At 33.2% G+C, this 18,594-nt stretch overlaps 1 protein-coding gene and 1 long non-coding RNA gene across 2 annotated transcripts in view; both read left to right on the plus strand.

The window, feature by feature from the left end:
* Positions 1-15,077, plus strand: part of LOC127876725 (uncharacterized) — a 34,976-nt gene extending 19,899 nt beyond the window's left edge. Inside the window, exons 5-6 of the mRNA XM_052422187.1 lie at positions 14,544-14,759; positions 15,072-15,077. Of these exons, the coding sequence (XP_052278147.1) occupies positions 14,544-14,759; positions 15,072-15,077 (222 nt within the window). The remainder of the gene's footprint in view (positions 1-14,543; positions 14,760-15,071) is intronic.
* A 1,877-nt stretch (positions 15,078-16,954) lies between these two features.
* LOC127868187 (uncharacterized) lies at positions 16,955-18,318 on the plus strand. Its single transcript, XR_008043905.1, has 3 exons — positions 16,955-17,085; positions 17,443-17,571; positions 18,047-18,318. It is a non-coding gene; the product is annotated as an uncharacterized LOC127868187 (long non-coding RNA).
* Positions 18,319-18,594: the final 276 nt, after the last annotated feature.

Below are 18,594 nucleotides of genomic sequence, written 5' to 3' on the forward strand. Positions count from 1 at the left end.
AAATAATATACACATTCCTCTTTTTTATTTGAATAAATATGAATGTATTATGCATATATTTACCGTTGTAAGAACGTTTTGACATAATTATTTATAAAAAAAAAAATATCAAGCGGTCTTGTTGTGTAGGGACATTTAAACGTGCCTGTAACACCATTCCTGGTATTATTTATAATTTACAGACGCTCGGTTCAAACGTTACTATGCAGAACATTCACACGATTAACGTCCAACAACAACGGCCGGTGTTAACACCGGAATAGACGGAATACGCACGTCAGTGTAAAACACGGGTACGTTGCACATGTTTCCCGGAATTCTACATAGAACATTGATGATGTATTACAGGTGTAATGTATTAAACTATTTTTCTCATAAGATGCGGGGATTTTTTCACCACACCTATGAAACACATTTGTATAAAACCCATCAAATATATTCATGTGTATGTTAACGTTCAAAATGACGTATGCTCAAAGAATTTCAATCCCTATATATTTACTATTTTCACAAGTACAACGTCCATATGATGTCACTCAGTGACACGCCCAAAACCCATTAATGAAATGTCACACATTTTCTCAAAAAACAAAGTAAATATATGAACGAGTTGTGTAATGTTTCGCAATAGACGATGTTTCATTCATAAAAAGTCCGACCTTGCAACTTATGCGAATTCAGGCGCAACGGATTAAAATTACATGTATACACCACTGTGTCAGTCCGATACATTTCTATCTCTTCCGATTGAAACTGAAAGCGAGCTGGATAGATTCTTATGTTGATAAAAGTGCTTTACAAATAACAACACTTATTACCAACCTTATTGTTTTAATAATTATACAAAAAAAGTAATAAAAATAATAATTAAATAATAATATCAATCAATATAATAATAATAATAATAATAATAATAATAATAATAATAATAATAATCATAATAATCATAATTATAATAATCATAATAATATATGTAATAATAATAGCTATTATTCTTAAAAGGTCGTTTAGTTCAATTGTATATTAGAAACGTGATTATATAGTCCAACCCCAGTTATATTTTAATATTAAATAAAGTGCTAAAAAAAGATAGATTTCTTAAGTTTATTATTTTTCCTTTTATGTACGTGTTAATTGAAATGCATGTAAAATATTGAGTGAATTTGTATGCAATGGGTATGTTAACTTTTCTTTAATATTCATTATTTATCACATTTATTGGTAAACTAATTGGTATTAGTTTATTGTTCTTCAGCCAAATATTTGCGCATGAAAAATCAATATGAAGGTCTTTTACCATTTTTGATGGACCTTAATGTATCATTATTTACAACAGTGTATTCTACATTAATATATAGTGAGTATCTTATTTCATTGACAAGTAACAAGAGGATATTTGATCATGATATTTTAAATTGTATCTGTTTATATGTACTTTACTTTTTTGTAGTTTACAATGAAATGTTTCATACATAATTGGTAATGCTAGTTACCGTTATATTTTTTTAACAGGATACTGAAATATGATTTCAGTTCACACATGTACAATTTATTCCTGATAACAATAACTTAATAATATATATGTTTTATATTTACTGTACCGTAAATATGTACTGCCGAATCAAACGTGGTATTGAGGTTATTGTATGGTATTTGAAATATTTATTTAGAAAGCAAACATATTTCTCAAATTCACTATTATATTTATTAATACTTCATAACCATTTTATTATTTATTGTGTACCTTTATACTGTTAAATATAATCTTTTTTATTTAATAAAACGGAAAAAAATGGGGAGGGAAGAAGGATAAAGGTTAAATCACAGATCGAGAGTTGAACGTCAAACTTTTGTTTCTGCGTACATTTCTGTATGAGACACAATAATTTGGCTCTCAATCCTTAAGATTTAGATGTGTGTGATGTTTGACCTCATTACCTAGTATTTACGCCTCCCAATTATAATCGTGATTGATTGTTCGGTAGCATAACGTAGATGTACATGTATATGTAGTGTTTTAACACAATTTTTGTCAAGATAAATAATATAACTATGTTTAATCAAGGTTGATAAAACGTTTATGGTGGTAACAATATTTTTAAAGATTTGACCACGAGGCCTTATTATTGGTTGTACTTAACTTAAATTTCCTAGATTTTGTAAGGATGAACATTTTGACCAAGAGACCGCCAAAAATTATCCACCCTATTAAATTTTTCATCAAATATATGTGCACTTACATAAACAATTGTGTAATATATGTATATAATCTTATAAGACCGTATTAACTTAAAGTAATAATTCGAGATACAAGATGATATGATGATGACAAAAATATAATTAAGTGTCATCATATGTGATGAACTTATTATTAATCAAAACTTAAAAAAAAATGGAATACACTGCAATTCAAGAGAGGGCACGATTACACTGCTGAAAATACTGCTTGTGTTCAACTTTATAAAACACATTTTTTAAATATTTTTTATAACATTTTATTACCAGTGCATCGAATAAAATAAGGTAGTAATTGCTACTATGAGAACATAGCCTTTAAGTACAAACGCTCTGACGCTAACAATGTGCCAAATATACATAAGTACAGATAAACTGTATTTATGTCAATAGTTGAGTATGAAACTGTTGCATCCTTTAAGGCTTTTTATAGCGATATAATTGGTTTACGCTGAACATTGTTGCAAAATGCATTGCTGTATCCATTTTAATGAAAACCGAATCCGAATTGTGTTTACCCGATTCTTCACAAAATAGAAAGTCATTTGAATTACATGTAAATATAAATCTGATACTAAAATTCCATGCATTTATTCGGGTCTACTGCCGGGAAATTATTTTCAAATTTTATTTCATGCTTACAAAGGCCAGCTAAGGTGAAAGCTGGTTCATAAGATACGCCAAAACATGAAAAACAAATAGCCGGAGTAGCATTCGAAGTATATCCGATGTACAATTGGTCGCTATCAAACTTGAGTGGAACTTATTGACATCATGGCACAGTCTTTGTGCCATTTAACTTGAGCACAAAGACTATTCTGCCTTATCATCAGACAGCACATTTCAAAGAAATTGATAAAATAAAGAAACGTCCCAAACGGCACTTAATCCATAAATATTATAATAAAGTTGTATCATTTTCGCGAGGCTTTTGCAGTTTTTAAAAAGCATATTATTCATGCAGATAAAGCTTGCAGATTTCAAGTTGTTTTCAGAATGTGAACATTGATTATATTTCTAAAGCGGAAAAATTAAGACGATTGAAGCAGGCATGTCGACATTTTACCCAATATTATAACTATTAAATATAAAACTGTAAAAAAAGAACCGATTCTTAGCAGCAATATACAAATGTAATGATTCTTTAATTTGGAAAAAAATGACATGATCATGTTAATACCTAAACCAATAATTATAATAACATATATTAACATATATTGTTTATTTGACTTATTTGTGTGAACAGGAGTTCTAACCACTGCACCGCGTATGTAAATTGGAATCCTAACCCCATAAACTGTCTCTTAAATTTTGAGAACTGTGCAGAGTCTGTAATTTGGAGAGCTTACCCATGCAACATGTCTGTAATTTGAGGACCTTACCCCTGCACGGTGTCTGTTATATGGAGACCTAACTCATGCACTGTGTCTACAATTTGGAATCTTTACCCTTGCAACGTGTCGATAATTGGAATCCTTCCTCCTGCACAGTGTATGTAAATTGGAATCCTGGTAATTTGGAATTTTTACTATTCTTACTCCTGCACTCTGTGTGTGTAATTCGGAATTCTTACCCCTACACAGGGTCTGTAATTTGGAATGCCTACACCTGCACGGTGGCTAAAAACGGAATGCTGACCCCTGCATCATGTCTGTAAATTGGAATCCTAAAACTCTACATCGTGTTTGTGAATGGCAATCCAACTCATGCACCGTGTCTGTAAATTGGAATCCTAACCAATGCACCATTTCTGTCTTGTATATTTGAATGCTAATCTCTGTATGATGAAGGTAGTGTAATAAAGGGATTGGGGTAATTGAAATGCAATTAATCCCGACCGCAAATTTGATGCAAATAAGGGGGTGAAGGTAGGTACAATTGAGTTTTTTATTATACATTTTTTAAGGGAAGGGGGTGAAGACAAAATTAAGCATGAATGTATATCTTTAGGGATTTTTTTCCAGACTTCGTGTAGTAATCACACGCATTATAGGTCAATCAATTTTGAATTTAAAAGGTTATGTCGAAATATTGTAAATGTACATCAGAAATACTACTTGAAAAGATTAAGGTTCACATAGCATGCGTTTGTTAGTCACGATTCTTCTTTTCAATTTCGGAGATTTAGAAGTAGTCTATAAATAATACAATTAACTGTCTTTAGCAATAGAGCAGACGGAAATTATTTTGTTTTATGTCATTATGTTAAGGGGATGGGGAATTCAATATACAAATTAAATTGGTTCATAATACAATTTGTTAATTTTATAATTTTTCCAGTCCATCCATAGTGTCTCCCCATCTTGAATAACTCCAGAGTTAGTAGAGGTTTAGTAGGAAATCCCTCCCCCCCCCCCTATTGTATTGCTTGACAGTAAGGAGACGCTTTGTAGGAAATTCCCTCATTGTATAGCTCAAGTGTCTGTAGACGTTTAGTAGGAAATACCCCCATGGTAAAGCTCCAGAGTTAGTAGAGGTTTAGTAGGATATCCCTCATGTTATAGCTTATGGAAAAGCTGCAGAGTTAGAAGAGGTTTAGTAGGAAATCCACTCATGGAAAAGCTCCGGAGTTTATAGAGGTTTAGCCGGAAATCCCCTCATGATACAGCTCAAGAGTAAGAAGTGGTTAAGTAGGAAATCCCCTAATGGTATAGCTCCAGACTTAGTAGATGTTTAGTAGAAAATGCCCTCGTGGAAAAGCTCCACATTTAGTAGAGCTTTAGTAGAAAATCCATTCATTTAAAAGCTACAGAGTTAATAGAGGTTTAGTAGGAAATGCCCTCATGGTAAGGCTCAAGAGTATGTAGAGGTTTAGTAGGAAATGCCCTCATGGTAAAGCTCCAGAGTTAGAAGTGGTTTAGTTGGAAATCCCCTCATGGTATAGCTCCAGATTTAGTAGAGGTTAGGTAGGAAATCCGTTCATGAAATAGCTCCAGAGTTAGTAAAGGTTTGTAGGAAATCCCGTCATGGTAAATAACTACCGTAAAGCTCCAGAGTTAGTAGAGATTTAGTTGGAAATCCCCTAATGATATAGCTCATGTGTTTGTAGAATCTTGGTTGGAAATCCCGTCATTTTATACCTTTAGAGTTAGCAGAGGTTCAGTATGAAATCCCCTCATGATAAAGCTTTAGAGTTAGTAGATGTTTAGTAGGAAATCCCCTCATGGTATAGCTCAAGAGCTGGTAGATGCTTGGAAGGAAAACCCCGAAGGGTATCCTTGCATGACTCTAGAGTAAAAAGAGATACATCATTAAATGCCCTGCATCAATGACACCAAGCTTACAGGAAGTACAGTTGAAGGAAAAGTAGAAAATCCCTCCTTTTTATTGACTTCTTAACCAGCAGTGGTCTGGTTGGAGGAGGGGACTTATTAAAAAGAATCGTCCATGTATGACTGCAGAGTTAGTACACGTGGAGAAGGAAACCCCCTACCTCCAATAAAACCAATTTTAGTACAGGTCTAGAACACAATCCCATTCAGTGTATACTTCCTGATTCAGTTCAGGTCCAGTAGAACATCATATTTATTTTCTGAATCTATAGTTATTATAGAACGTACAGAAATCCCCACATATTTATCATATTTAGTATGTTAAACTGCATGATATATAGGGACATCTTTGCCGTTTTTAACGGTTTAACCGATAATACTACTAAAAAATGCCTATGCCAATGCTATAATTTCTACTGCTACTAGTGCTACCATTACTTCTGCTGCTAGTGCTTCTTCTTATACAGATGTTTGCTTCTACTGCATGACTTCTAATACTTCTACCACTGCCACCACCACATTGGGCATACGTATCAAAATACGCATTTTAGTCGAAAACGTGTTTTGCACATGCTTTATTTTATTAATATTACATATCTTACAGGGTGACAGTATATTTGTCAACTTGAGGAAATACTGTCACCCTGTCAGACATGTAATATTTATTTTATTATACCGAAAAAAAAATATTCAAATATGAACAATTTATGTGAACCTTGAACAATTTTAATATTCAATAAAATCGTTTACTGGCAATATTGCTTGTCATTTTTTTACAATTTACGTCAGATTGACAGATTTGGTCGTCTGTTTACAACGGAAATGCAAAACTGCGTACTGCGCATGCGCGAATGGGACAGTTTAATTTTTTACCATTCCGCACGTGATTGCTAAGGTAGCTGGCGACAGTAATTTTTTAGCGGGCGACAGTATATATTGGACAGTAAATTTTTTCGCTGGGTCTGACTAAATTTCTATGTAACGATGGCCTATGGGAGTTTAGCATTTTGAATAAAAGTGAGGTATAATTAAAAAAGATATCACACCATACAGTTCGGTTTAAAGGGTACTTAGTTGTCTGAAATTAAAACTACACATTTTTGGCATAAACGCATGTTCCGCGAACGTAGAGCAGGAGAATTTGAATAATACGGATTTTTTTCCGAACGCAATAGTATTATTTGGCTTATAAAGTATGGTTTCTGTAGTGTTCTAATATTTCACGGTTATCGTTTGATCCTGATCTGATGTAAATCAAACTAAAAAATGACTCATAAAATTTAGGTATTAAACCAGCAAATAAAACAATAATTTGTCTGATGAAACGTTCCGCAATGTGGTAGCCCAACGTTTGCCAGCTTCCTATTTTGTGTTAACCTTGAACCATTAACTAACGTGTTACCTATCGTATCGGTATGTAGATTATAGTATGAATTCGTCTATTCCTTGTCATCAGTTAATGTTAAACGTATCTGGTTTACCAACAGCGAGGAAGACATAAATTATTATGTGTTGCTCAAGTAACATATTTCAATTTACGAATGGCGATGGTGATACTCATACTAAATGCTGTAACGACGAAGATGATGAATTATGATTTATTTGGAAAAGTATGAAAACGATGAAGCGACAATGATACTGATGATAAACAGATGGGTTTGGCAATAACGATATCGCAGATATCAGCAATCATTAAGTAGACTGACAGAAAAAACAAACAGTTTCCTATCAAAGAGACGTAGAGTAAAGCGGTTATCTTGCGCTATATTGCACCGCTCATGTTAATGGAAGTTTTATATCATGCATACACTTGCTTATGTAATTAAGATATTTAAATAAAAATACAATATGGAAAAACCGCACGTATATGTCAATTTAGTTAATTAAACCTGTATGTGTGTTTTCAGAGTTAACGAGTGAGAGCTCAATGCATTCCGCATAATGTTATGGAGAATATAAGGAGTTCAACCATATTTGCATGTCAATTATTCTGATATTTTTGTGAAAATGAACTTTTGACATATAACATTTTAATAATAATAATAATAAATTTATTTCATGAAGAATTCATATTAAGAAATAATTTATTTTTTACAATGTGGTTCATATAATACAAACAACAATACATACTAAAGCATATAATAATAAAAATTTCTGAGAATACCGAGATAGCATATATGAATGAATGCAATTAGGAATGTGGTCGGGAATATATGCTCTTCACGATTTCATATCTTATTTAACTATGAACCATGCATTTAAAATGAAAATTCCAAATGCATTAAAAAGTATATAATTCATAGATTTTTGGTCTCTACTATATGGATTTAATTCATTCACCAATCGTTATCATGCGCGTGTTAAGTAACTAATTTTGTTAAAGTGACGTCTGAATCCAATTTTCGACTTCTCGATAGGCCCATCCAACCCTTCATAGCATGTCAATTTACGTTGACATACGCAGTACTTCGATACATGGTCTGCCAAGTATACTCTCGTGCTTACTTAGAGTACCCTGTAAAATAAAACATATATGATGCAAACGAAATATAAAGGCAATATTCATATATGTGTGCATTTAAATCTGGCACGTGTTACACTGCTCTGGTTGTTTTAAACTTGCACATACATGATACTCATGAAGAGCTCCTGAGTTTGTTTTTAATACGTGAGGAGGTAAATGCCAGTTTTTAATATATACATATAGAAGTACATGTGCACACATGTATATACATACATGTATACGCATCGCTCTTGGAGAACGTGGTTTTATGCATGTGCATAAAGTTCTGTCCCAATTAGCCTGTGCAGTAAACACAGGTTTATCAGTGACACACATTCCGATTTTATTGTTTCGTATCGTTGAAACGAAGTCTCCTCTACGCACATGATTTAAAACCCGTTTTTCCCATAGCGTGGTTTGAATATGAATCTGCGTAAGATATATGGCATATTATTTATGCTGTATCGTTTTCTGAAAACATGCATCATATCATCATGACTCATGTATCTTTTGTTGTCCGACTATAATCAAAACTGCGGCAGAAAGTTAACGCATTGCTCATGGACAGTAAATACGAATGTGTTTAACTGACTTCGTATGAATGTCATTATATGTGTCTTGTTCTGTGAAAGCTTGTCATAATGCATGTGCGTAAAGTGTCGTCCCAGATTAGCCTGTGCAGTCCGCACAGGCAAATCAGGGACGACACATTCCGCCTAAACTTGATTTTCGGTAAGGAGGGACTTCCTTGAAACTAAAAATACCATTGAAGCGGAAAGTGTCGTCCCTGATTAGCCTGTGTGGACTGCACAGGCTAATCTTGGACGACACTTTACGCACATGAATTAAGCCCAGTTTTCTCAGAACAAGACACATATGATTAACAGGTATTTACGCTCCTACACCAGAGTGTAGAAACTTTGTTCGACTTCCACGGGTTCGTTAAGCAAATGGATATTAGCAAATTTATAAATACAATGTTGTCAATTAGTGACGCAAAAGAAAGAAGATTAATATTTGTGTCACACCTTGAACAGACACCTTTCAATAGACTGATACACATTCGCGCCAATCTTCCATTTCTGATTCGTGGTAACAAAAAAGACGTTCGTTAGTTTGCTATTGTGTGTTATGAATAGCGTGAAAAATATAACTTAAAAACTTTATTGCGCAAAATCATTTTATTATGCGAATGCTTTGTTCTGTTCGTATATAATTTTGGTACAAAAATTCGATTGTGTTATTGCGTAAATTGGCTTGTGTTAATGTTTAAACTAGACTAAAATCAACGAAATGTTCATCATATATTTCATAAAGATTAAATGAAGCCCAAATTGTATCGATTATTTTTGCAACACCTCTAACAATCAGGGTAGGTAGGTCAACCGAATTTTGATCATTTTCTATTTTACAACCCACAAGTTATGCCCCACTTCAGAAAAAATGTCAAATGGTGGTATATTCCAAAGTCATTATTTGCATCATTAATTCTTGCATGGAATAGTTAAGTTTGCGAATATGAAGGTAAACTAATCGTGAAATGCAAAAGCAAACATTTGAATCGGTCGGGTGAGCAGCAACAAACACCTGTTTTCACGCCTAACAGTTGTCACCAGTCATAGTGATATTTGGTTTAGACCCTATTCCGAAGTCAGTGTCCCTTTAACTATGGATTAATACGTCTATTAATATGACTTATATCAAAATATATAACATTTAAAACGTGCGCCACGTTAACACATTGCACAGTTATACAAGCATTACAAACGTATTACTTTTACTTTTGATACATACAATGTTTGTTCAGGCATACCCTTCAAACAAAATGCAGTCATCATTATAGACACTGTTCAGTTTGAACTGCAAAATTCAGTATATAAGCAGTTAAAATCATAGACACTGTTCAGTTTGAAATGCAATATTCAGTGATTTAACAATCAATCATTCTATTCATACAATTTTAGTATAAATAGTTAATTCCATAGTTGATTTAATAATAAGCCTACTCGTTTGGCCGAACAGAAGCATGTTCAAACACGTATGTCGTTCTACATTAACATTTTATGAAAACCTACAAAATTTGTGAATATATTTCTTTAAAATACGAAACTAAGAACGCTTAATCGAAACCGACCTCAGTTCGTTTACTTATAGAAGCAGATGTTTTTCATTGGATGAGGCTGACTCCACGTGCTTAAACATTGGATGTTACATGGGAAACTTATAATAATGGTAATTTTATATGTGTGTGGCTAGTAGGCGTAATATTTAGGCACTTTTTGGCGGCGATAAAGCATAGTCCACTTCTTTTCACTGTTTATTAAATACAAAAGCAAATAAATATAAATAATCACCAATTTTACTCATGTTTATATTTATTCGATGTCATTTTTTATACAGAAGCTATTCATTACAAAACGTAGCATCTCCGAAAATGACAGCCCCTACATGTAACTTTTGCAGTTTTATGTATCATTTACACGAATATATGTGTCATTATGTGTCATTTAAATATATCTGATCATTTATATGTTTCTATTTTTTAATTGTTATGTGAATTAACATAGATCTACATATGCCATTGTACATAATGTATTGCTCGCAACAAAGGGCTTAAATGTCCACTACCTAAGTTACGATTTTCCTAATAAGCTTCATTCATACGGACCCTTGTATAAAACTTATTTGGACGAACGTCCGTTCATTATATAGTGTATGAATGATAACAAGCCTAGTGGTATCAGGTGAGAAACCCGTAAATCAAATAACTATAACACTTAAACAATACTTATATACAAGAAGTCAAAACATGGCACTCACGGCTAAGATTCAAACCCTCGCCCGTTTGATCTATAGGCCGCTCTCCAAATGAGCTTGCCGGAAGGGAACCGGAATTTTATAAATATATTCAGAACTATATCGCTTGTAACTAATGTATATCTTTATATTAAAATCAACAGCCGATTAATCACAATAACAGGAATATTTTGTTTCGGGCTTTATAATTTTTTAACTTTCTACTACTGAAAAACGGAAGTGAGCTCTCCTAAATTACATGAGTTTCTACCTAACGATTTTCTTTCAGTTTAAGCAAAATAGTGCTGTTTGAAATCAATCTTAATTGGTTGAAATAATAATGCGTTTTAAAACGAAAACTTCTATTAAAAAGGAAATTCAGTGCATCTATATGTGTCCGAAACATTTATAGTGACATTCGAAAGACATATATAAATACATATTATTACACTTAAAGTATAATGACCATATTAATTTACTCATTTAAAGTAATAAAACAATATTAAACCTGTGTTGTATTTACCAAGCACGCTTTAAACGAAAGGCATTATTAATATTGTAAATACTGGTTGTTCATCTCTCCAATAGCATATAGGGGCACCTGTTATAATCTGGATTGCATAACATATGTATGTAGCTGTTGTCGTACTATTTCGTGTGAATACGCTTATCCCTACTCGGAACATGTACTTCACTCTACTAACTAGGAACTATGTTTGTATTACCTATATTTTGTATGATTGTTCTGATAATATATATCGCCATCTTCTGTATGCTTAATAGTTTTAAAAAAATGTTAACATACGTACATATTCATGTGATGCATTATGTGCCCATGTAACTGAATCTTGAATGTAATCACCTGCACTTGCAACACAATTATCAAACGGAAATAATTGTATTTAATGTTATTTGCCTAGGTGTGGTCATTTTATTGGCAAATGTTTTCAACTTATCATAATACAAATACATAGAAGAAGGAAATTGAATATGTAGCAAGCACGTTTAGTGTGAATATTGAACATAATTAATTTATTATAGAAAAAATAACTTCCATTGAATGTTTTAAATGAGCCGCGCTCTGTGAAAACCGGGCTTACTGCATGTGCGTAATGTGTCGTCTGGCTGTGCAGACCGCGCATACGAATCAGTGGCAAAACTTTCCCGCTCAGATTTTATTTAAAAAATACTTCCTTTCAACGAAAAATTACATGCAAGCGGAATGTATCGTGCCTGTTTAGTTCTTGCCTTAAGGACTACACGGGCTTATAAGTGACAATACTTTAAGCATATGAATAAAGCCCGTTTTTGAAAAGCGCGACTCAATTATAAGGCCAGGATTAAAAAATTCGACAATAAACAATAAATAATGCAAGGGAATCGACGCGATTACATCAACAATTCACCCGTTATGCGTTACACATAAAAACTAATTAAATATTTATCAACTAATAAACAAGGACACACCATATTTTACTCTCCATATCTAAAGAATTATATTTTTTTTTTAAATAAACAAAAACTGAAAAATGAAAATGTCCGTTCTTTGCACAGAAAATTAAATTTCTTTGCAAACTATTTATTGACCAATTAATGGCATTTTTCTTATGTTATGAAGAAACCATTGTCACGCATACTATTAATTTCTTTTGTTCTTTATAAAAAATAGTGTGTATCAGTAAAATCAAGCGCTTGAATCCTGGTTAAACATCAATCGAATTATTAATTTTATTTCCTGAAACACACTTGAGTACATGAAGCGATTACACGATACTATATGGTAATTAATATGATTTGTATTGTACCATAGGGAGTCAGCGCCCTATTGTTTCATTTAGAGTCAGCACTTAGTTTGGTCATTGTTTCATACATATGACCTTGAATTCAACGATTTTAAATATAACACAGCTGAAACACGTTGATCGAATAAGTGGATATGAACCGCATTCAAAATGATTGGGCTATTCAATTGTTCAATTATTTCCGGCACAGCGACAGTTGCATTTTTTTTTTAAACGGACAATATTTGCCATACATGTTCGATTCTAGTAGCTCTTCACAGCGCGTCCAAGAATAAGCTTCGGTAGTTTTATATTAATAATTATCATAGGTTTAACTGATTTTTTTAGAGACTTCCTTTAAACGAAACAATCCATAAGAGCAGAAAATGTAGTACTTGGTCAACATATGAGGACGCACATGCATTAAGCCCCATTTTACCACAGCGCGGCTCACGTCTTTTAAATAAAGCTGATTCGGCAGAGTGGAACCAACTCTACATAAAATCATCTAAATTTTCTTTCCATATTTTTTTACTTATAATTGTAGTGATACCTAGTTGAGAGATTATTAATCCGTGGCAATGAACGGCTGCAAATATTTTAAGTTTCGTATGAATGTATCAAGTACTAACGATGTTTGTGAAAAAAACACCATCCTTAAAAACGTTGAATATAATACGCGAATAAGATAACTTAGTTCACTGGGTCTATAGTCCATGGCCAATACATCCAAATAAATGTTACATACTTGCAGTCGTATCTTTACATCTCTCACTGTCAGCCTATTTACTACAGTGAGGTTTCCCACGCTTCTGATTGGCTAAAACGCTCGCTGCGGATGTTAAGTTTCCCATTTTTTCGTTTGGCGCATTAATTAAAAACGCTTTTATTTTCGCCATGTGGTTTTACTGATGAGATACTGTCAAAAGTGGAAGATCCACTGATCCTAAAAATATTGAACCTTTCTAGGGTATAAATAACCATTCAGATTGATTATTTTTACATGTTGGTAAGCTGTAAAGAAAACATAGAATTGAAGCAAGAACGAAAAGAATCAGTCTTGAAGATGCAATATTGTAAGTAATTAATCAGAAACTCTCAAAGATAATTATTTACTTGGACTAATAGTAAAATATAGAACATCAGAAAAAATACTAGGTATAGATACGGATTCAGATACGTGACTATTGATGCGAAAAGTAATGTATTATTCTGCTTTGATTGTGTTGATTGAAAATATCGCAGTAGATCTTAAGACACTAATAGTAAAATATAGAACATCTGTCAAAATATTAGGTATAAATACGGATTAAAATATGTGAAAATTGATGCGATTAGTAATGTATTATTCTGTTTTTATTATATTGATTTAAAATATCGAAGTAGATCTCCTTAAAACAAAAAGAAAAAAGAAAGCACAAACATTACAACAAACGGTTCTCAGACACAGGCTTGCCATTATCTAAGGGTTAACATTTCATATAGTACATGGTTGTGTATAACAAGGTATAACTCTACAACTACGTATACAAACATAATTTCCGAATGCTAACTGTAAAACTTAATAGGCATTTATAAATAACAAAATAGTTTTTGTTAATTGCAATCGCTATGGGGGTAAAAATAATTACTAAATTAATGATATATTCAAACTATTTGATTCTAAACAGATCTGTAGCGACATAATACTTATATGGCTATCTTTAGACCTGTGTCTCTCAAACATCAAAAATCTTACAAGTTCAACATGAAACAACAATTAGCAGTTGGCCTTTTTGTTATTTATTCCTTTCATTGAGTGAATTTTCAGATATATCAAATTAAGTTGAACGTAAACCAACATTGCTCTATAATATGAATGATTGTATAATACGACTTTATTCGTGGCTTTTCACGTGCATATTGGATTTTTCAGACGTATTTTTAGTGGTCATTTGTGTACTGTGTCGATGCCAGCGTTCAAACGCGGCCCCTGTGACAACGGAACGTGCAAGCTTTGACGTCAGCTCCTCTTCGAGTGACGTAACAAGTCAGAAAACAGAATGGTCAACCGTATCAACAGCCCCAAATCAGAACGGTCCAACTATAACCGTAACTACCGCACACCTATCTGGTGTATTCCTGGCTATAGCGAGACTCCAGAAGAAAGTTGAAGAACAATTTAACAAGCAGGTACGTACATTAATACTTACATTTTTCAATGTGCGAGTTTAAAGTTTTACTGGGACTTGTGCAAAGGTTTGGTAAAATGACGATTTCCACGACAATGGTCATATATTCATGAAGTAGGCATTCTTAAAGTTCCAGAGATCTTCGCCATTACAAATAATTATAAAAAAACTAAAAAAAAACTTAACTTGAACTGCTATGAAATTTGTTTTTAATGGTTCGAAAGAAGTCGAATATGAAAAAATAATACCACAGTACATACTAGATCTTTAACATTGAAGCACTAATAGAAAGTAAACATTTATTGGTAAACAGGTGTAGGATATCGTTGATGTGACCGTGTATTTCAAACGTTACTCTTTCAAAACGTCATATTCTGTGGTTTTAACAATCGCAGTGATATTTTCAGACAAGCGGCTCTAACGTTACAATGAAAAACATTTACACGCTGTCTGTTCAGCTACAACGGCCTGTATTGACGTCTGAATCAACGGAACACGCCCGACAATGTAAAGCGCTCGTAAGTTTCGCCAGTTTCTTGGATTTCTTTTTATGATTCAAGTGTATTACAGTAAGATTCCTCATCGTTGTAACACACGTTTACTCAAATACACTTCATGACAAAGGAATGATAAATAACAAGTCAAATACAAAATGACAAAGGAATAATAAAAAACATCTCTAATACACTATGACAAAGGAATAACAAATACGGTAACAACTCAAATACACTATGACAAAGAAATAATAAATAACATTTGTCACCTCGATAAGCCAAGCTAAAATCGGGGCTTAATGCATGTGTGCTCTATGTCAACGCAGATAAGCTTGTGCAGTTTGCACAAGTTAACCATGGGCGACATTTTCCGCCTAGACTGGAATTTTGTTAAGATGAGACAACCTTTGACGAAACATTCCACAAGCAAATGAGTAGATTCGTTAAGCACAAGCAGTATGCCCAGAGCGCCGTTAATTTAATTATCAATATATTCAAGATCGTTTGTTTTGAAAACGATCGGAGCTTTTTGAGAAATTGTGGGTCGGATTCATGGCAACACGTGTACTGTATTTATATTGGTGTAAAACCCATGATATTCCAACATGGAGTCAGGCATTAGGCATTATGTGGACGTTTTAAGTTGCATACGTATATAGTCCATCGTGGTAATTCGGTATAATGGCGTGTTTCCATGATCCGACTAGACGTGTCAAAATTGGAGAAAACGCAAAGAATTGCAAAGAAACGGGGTATACAAACTGAATTGTATCTATTAATTAATTAATGTATTCAATTTCTAATTTGATAATTTGTAAGATGCTTTTCTTTTGTACACACCTATATTGAACTCATGGATAAAAACCATACGTATTTCAATAAAACACTGTATGATGGCACTCTGCGACATTCCAATGCTATTAATGCAATGTCACACTGTATGATGGCACTCTGTCACATTCCAATGCCTTTAATGCAATGTCACACTGTATGATGGCACTCTGCGACATTCCAATGCTATTAATGCAATGTCACACTATATGATGGCACTCTGTCACATTCAAATGCTATTAATGCAATGTCACACTGTATGATGGCACTCTGTCACATTCAAATGCTATTAATGCAATGTCACACTATATGATGGCACTCTGTCACATTCAAATGCTATTAATGCAATGTCACACTGTATGATGGCACTCTGCCACATTCCAATGCTATTAATGCAATGTCACACAGTATGATGGCACTCTGCCACATTCCAATGCTATTAATGCAATGTCACACAGTATGATGGCACTCTGCGACATTCCAATGCTATTAATGCAATGTCACACTGTATGATGGCACTCTGCGACATTCCAATGCTATTAATGTAATGTCACGTGCACGATTAAATCAGGTTTAGGTTTTTTCTAAAGTTATAGAACGAGAAACAAACATAACTAAGAACATGATAAACTACCTTCTCCTAAAACTCGTCATGTAATGTCGCTTCTTAGAAACTCTCCAGATTTAGTCATCTTACATTTCGACTTTGTTTTCTAAAAATGCATAATATCCACAAAACCCGTAATTAATATCCACACAACCCGTAAGTTGTAAATTAATGATAGAAAGTTAATGTCTAAAAATAAACTCCCTCTGAATTTATGAATGAGTTATGCTTAGTGTAGTGTTACGGTATATACGATGTTTCATTCCTTAATCGTCATACCTTGCATGTTAATGTGAATTCAAGCAGAAAGGATTGAAATTGTATACGAATGTGTTATTCCTGTACATTAAAGTCTCTTCCGATTGAAAGTGAAACCGAACGGACTGAATTATTATGTAAGTTGATTCCTTTTACGAATTGCTGTCTTAAAATGTTACTTGTGTTATTATAAATCTAAATGTGGTGGTCAATTCAATTTCATAGTGGTTCTTTCTTCTTTATATCAAATTTTCATGGACATAATCAAAATAACACGCTTATTATAAGCAGCAACTGTATCAACAGAATCAACACCACAATCATCATCATTATTATCATCAACATCATCATTAGTATTGACAACAATTTAATCACCACCACAACAACAACAAAAGCACAAACTAAACACCGTCACCACCATCATAATTATGCTAACTTAGTGTGTACAGTTGTAACCTATCGACTACAAAAAATCCTCTCATATTTGTTGACAGACGTTGTTGGCGGCTATTCGCAAGATGTTCGGTGAATTTGAACCGTGGTGTCTCGAGATGGCGTCCTTCATACAAGAAGATGTGGTTACTAACTACCTTTTTCAGACAATGGATACGCTGGATTACTTGGTAAGTGTCGAAATACCGCGTGCTATTTGGACGTAATTTATAATAAGTTAACAATTAATGTATGTTATATTTTAACATGACAAACTTTGACAATTATCTCGAAAAAATGTTTCAGGGAGTATACATTGTAGTTCACATTAGGGTTCAACATAAGTTCGCATTTTGATATGACACGGAAGAATCAAATATAAAATGTTCTCTTGTTCAACGTTGCTTATCTGCAAAAGTCAAGTGTTTTGTCGCTGCATGACCCATTTTATATAGTTTTTCCACTATGGAATATACTAGTCTATGAATATAAATCCGTGGAGATAAAACTAGTGTTGGTGAAACGCCCATTCTCCGTATAGCCTTTACCACTTAGTTACGTATTTTCACGCATGTGTCGTACCTTAGAAAGTTATATTTAATTTAAGACTTTCTTACTAGATTCAAGCAAGGGGACAATTAAAATGTCATGTGTATTATTCTGTAGGTGGCGGAAACAAGCTTCCATCAAAGCCCAGTTACGACTGAAAACACGTATGACGTCCTGAAAACTCTGGCGTCCTTGTATGTACAAAGTTCTCGTGCAAGAAACGTCATTGAAATTTTATGGAGAACGTGCTTCTAAATTATTTTGAGCAAATGGGAGTAACACTTTAGTAACAAGTGTGAACAAATCACACGAATGATTGTTCTTGAAAACTTATTTTGATCTGATTTATTTCCATTTTTATGTTTTATTTTATTTATTTATTTAATCATGTTTCTTTTCTGTATTCATTGTGTTGTTTATTATATTTATATGAGTTTTAAAATGTTCCATATGTTTCAAATTCATCACAAAAATAACTTATTTGTTATATATAGTATGAGTATCTGTTCATATTGTGTACGTGGAGTTTATTTAAATCGTCTGCGAACAAATTGAATTTGTAACGATAAAGTGTCCACATTGATGTATAAGATTTACGTTGTATTAATAGGGTATGAGCTATATGACAGTAAACGTTATTTGTTAAAGTTAACATTCCTTTAATT

The sequence above is a fragment of the Dreissena polymorpha genome, chromosome 1, assembly GCF_020536995.1.
Source record: "Dreissena polymorpha isolate Duluth1 chromosome 1, UMN_Dpol_1.0, whole genome shotgun sequence".
NCBI classification, from domain to species: domain Eukaryota; kingdom Metazoa; phylum Mollusca; class Bivalvia; order Myida; family Dreissenidae; genus Dreissena; species Dreissena polymorpha.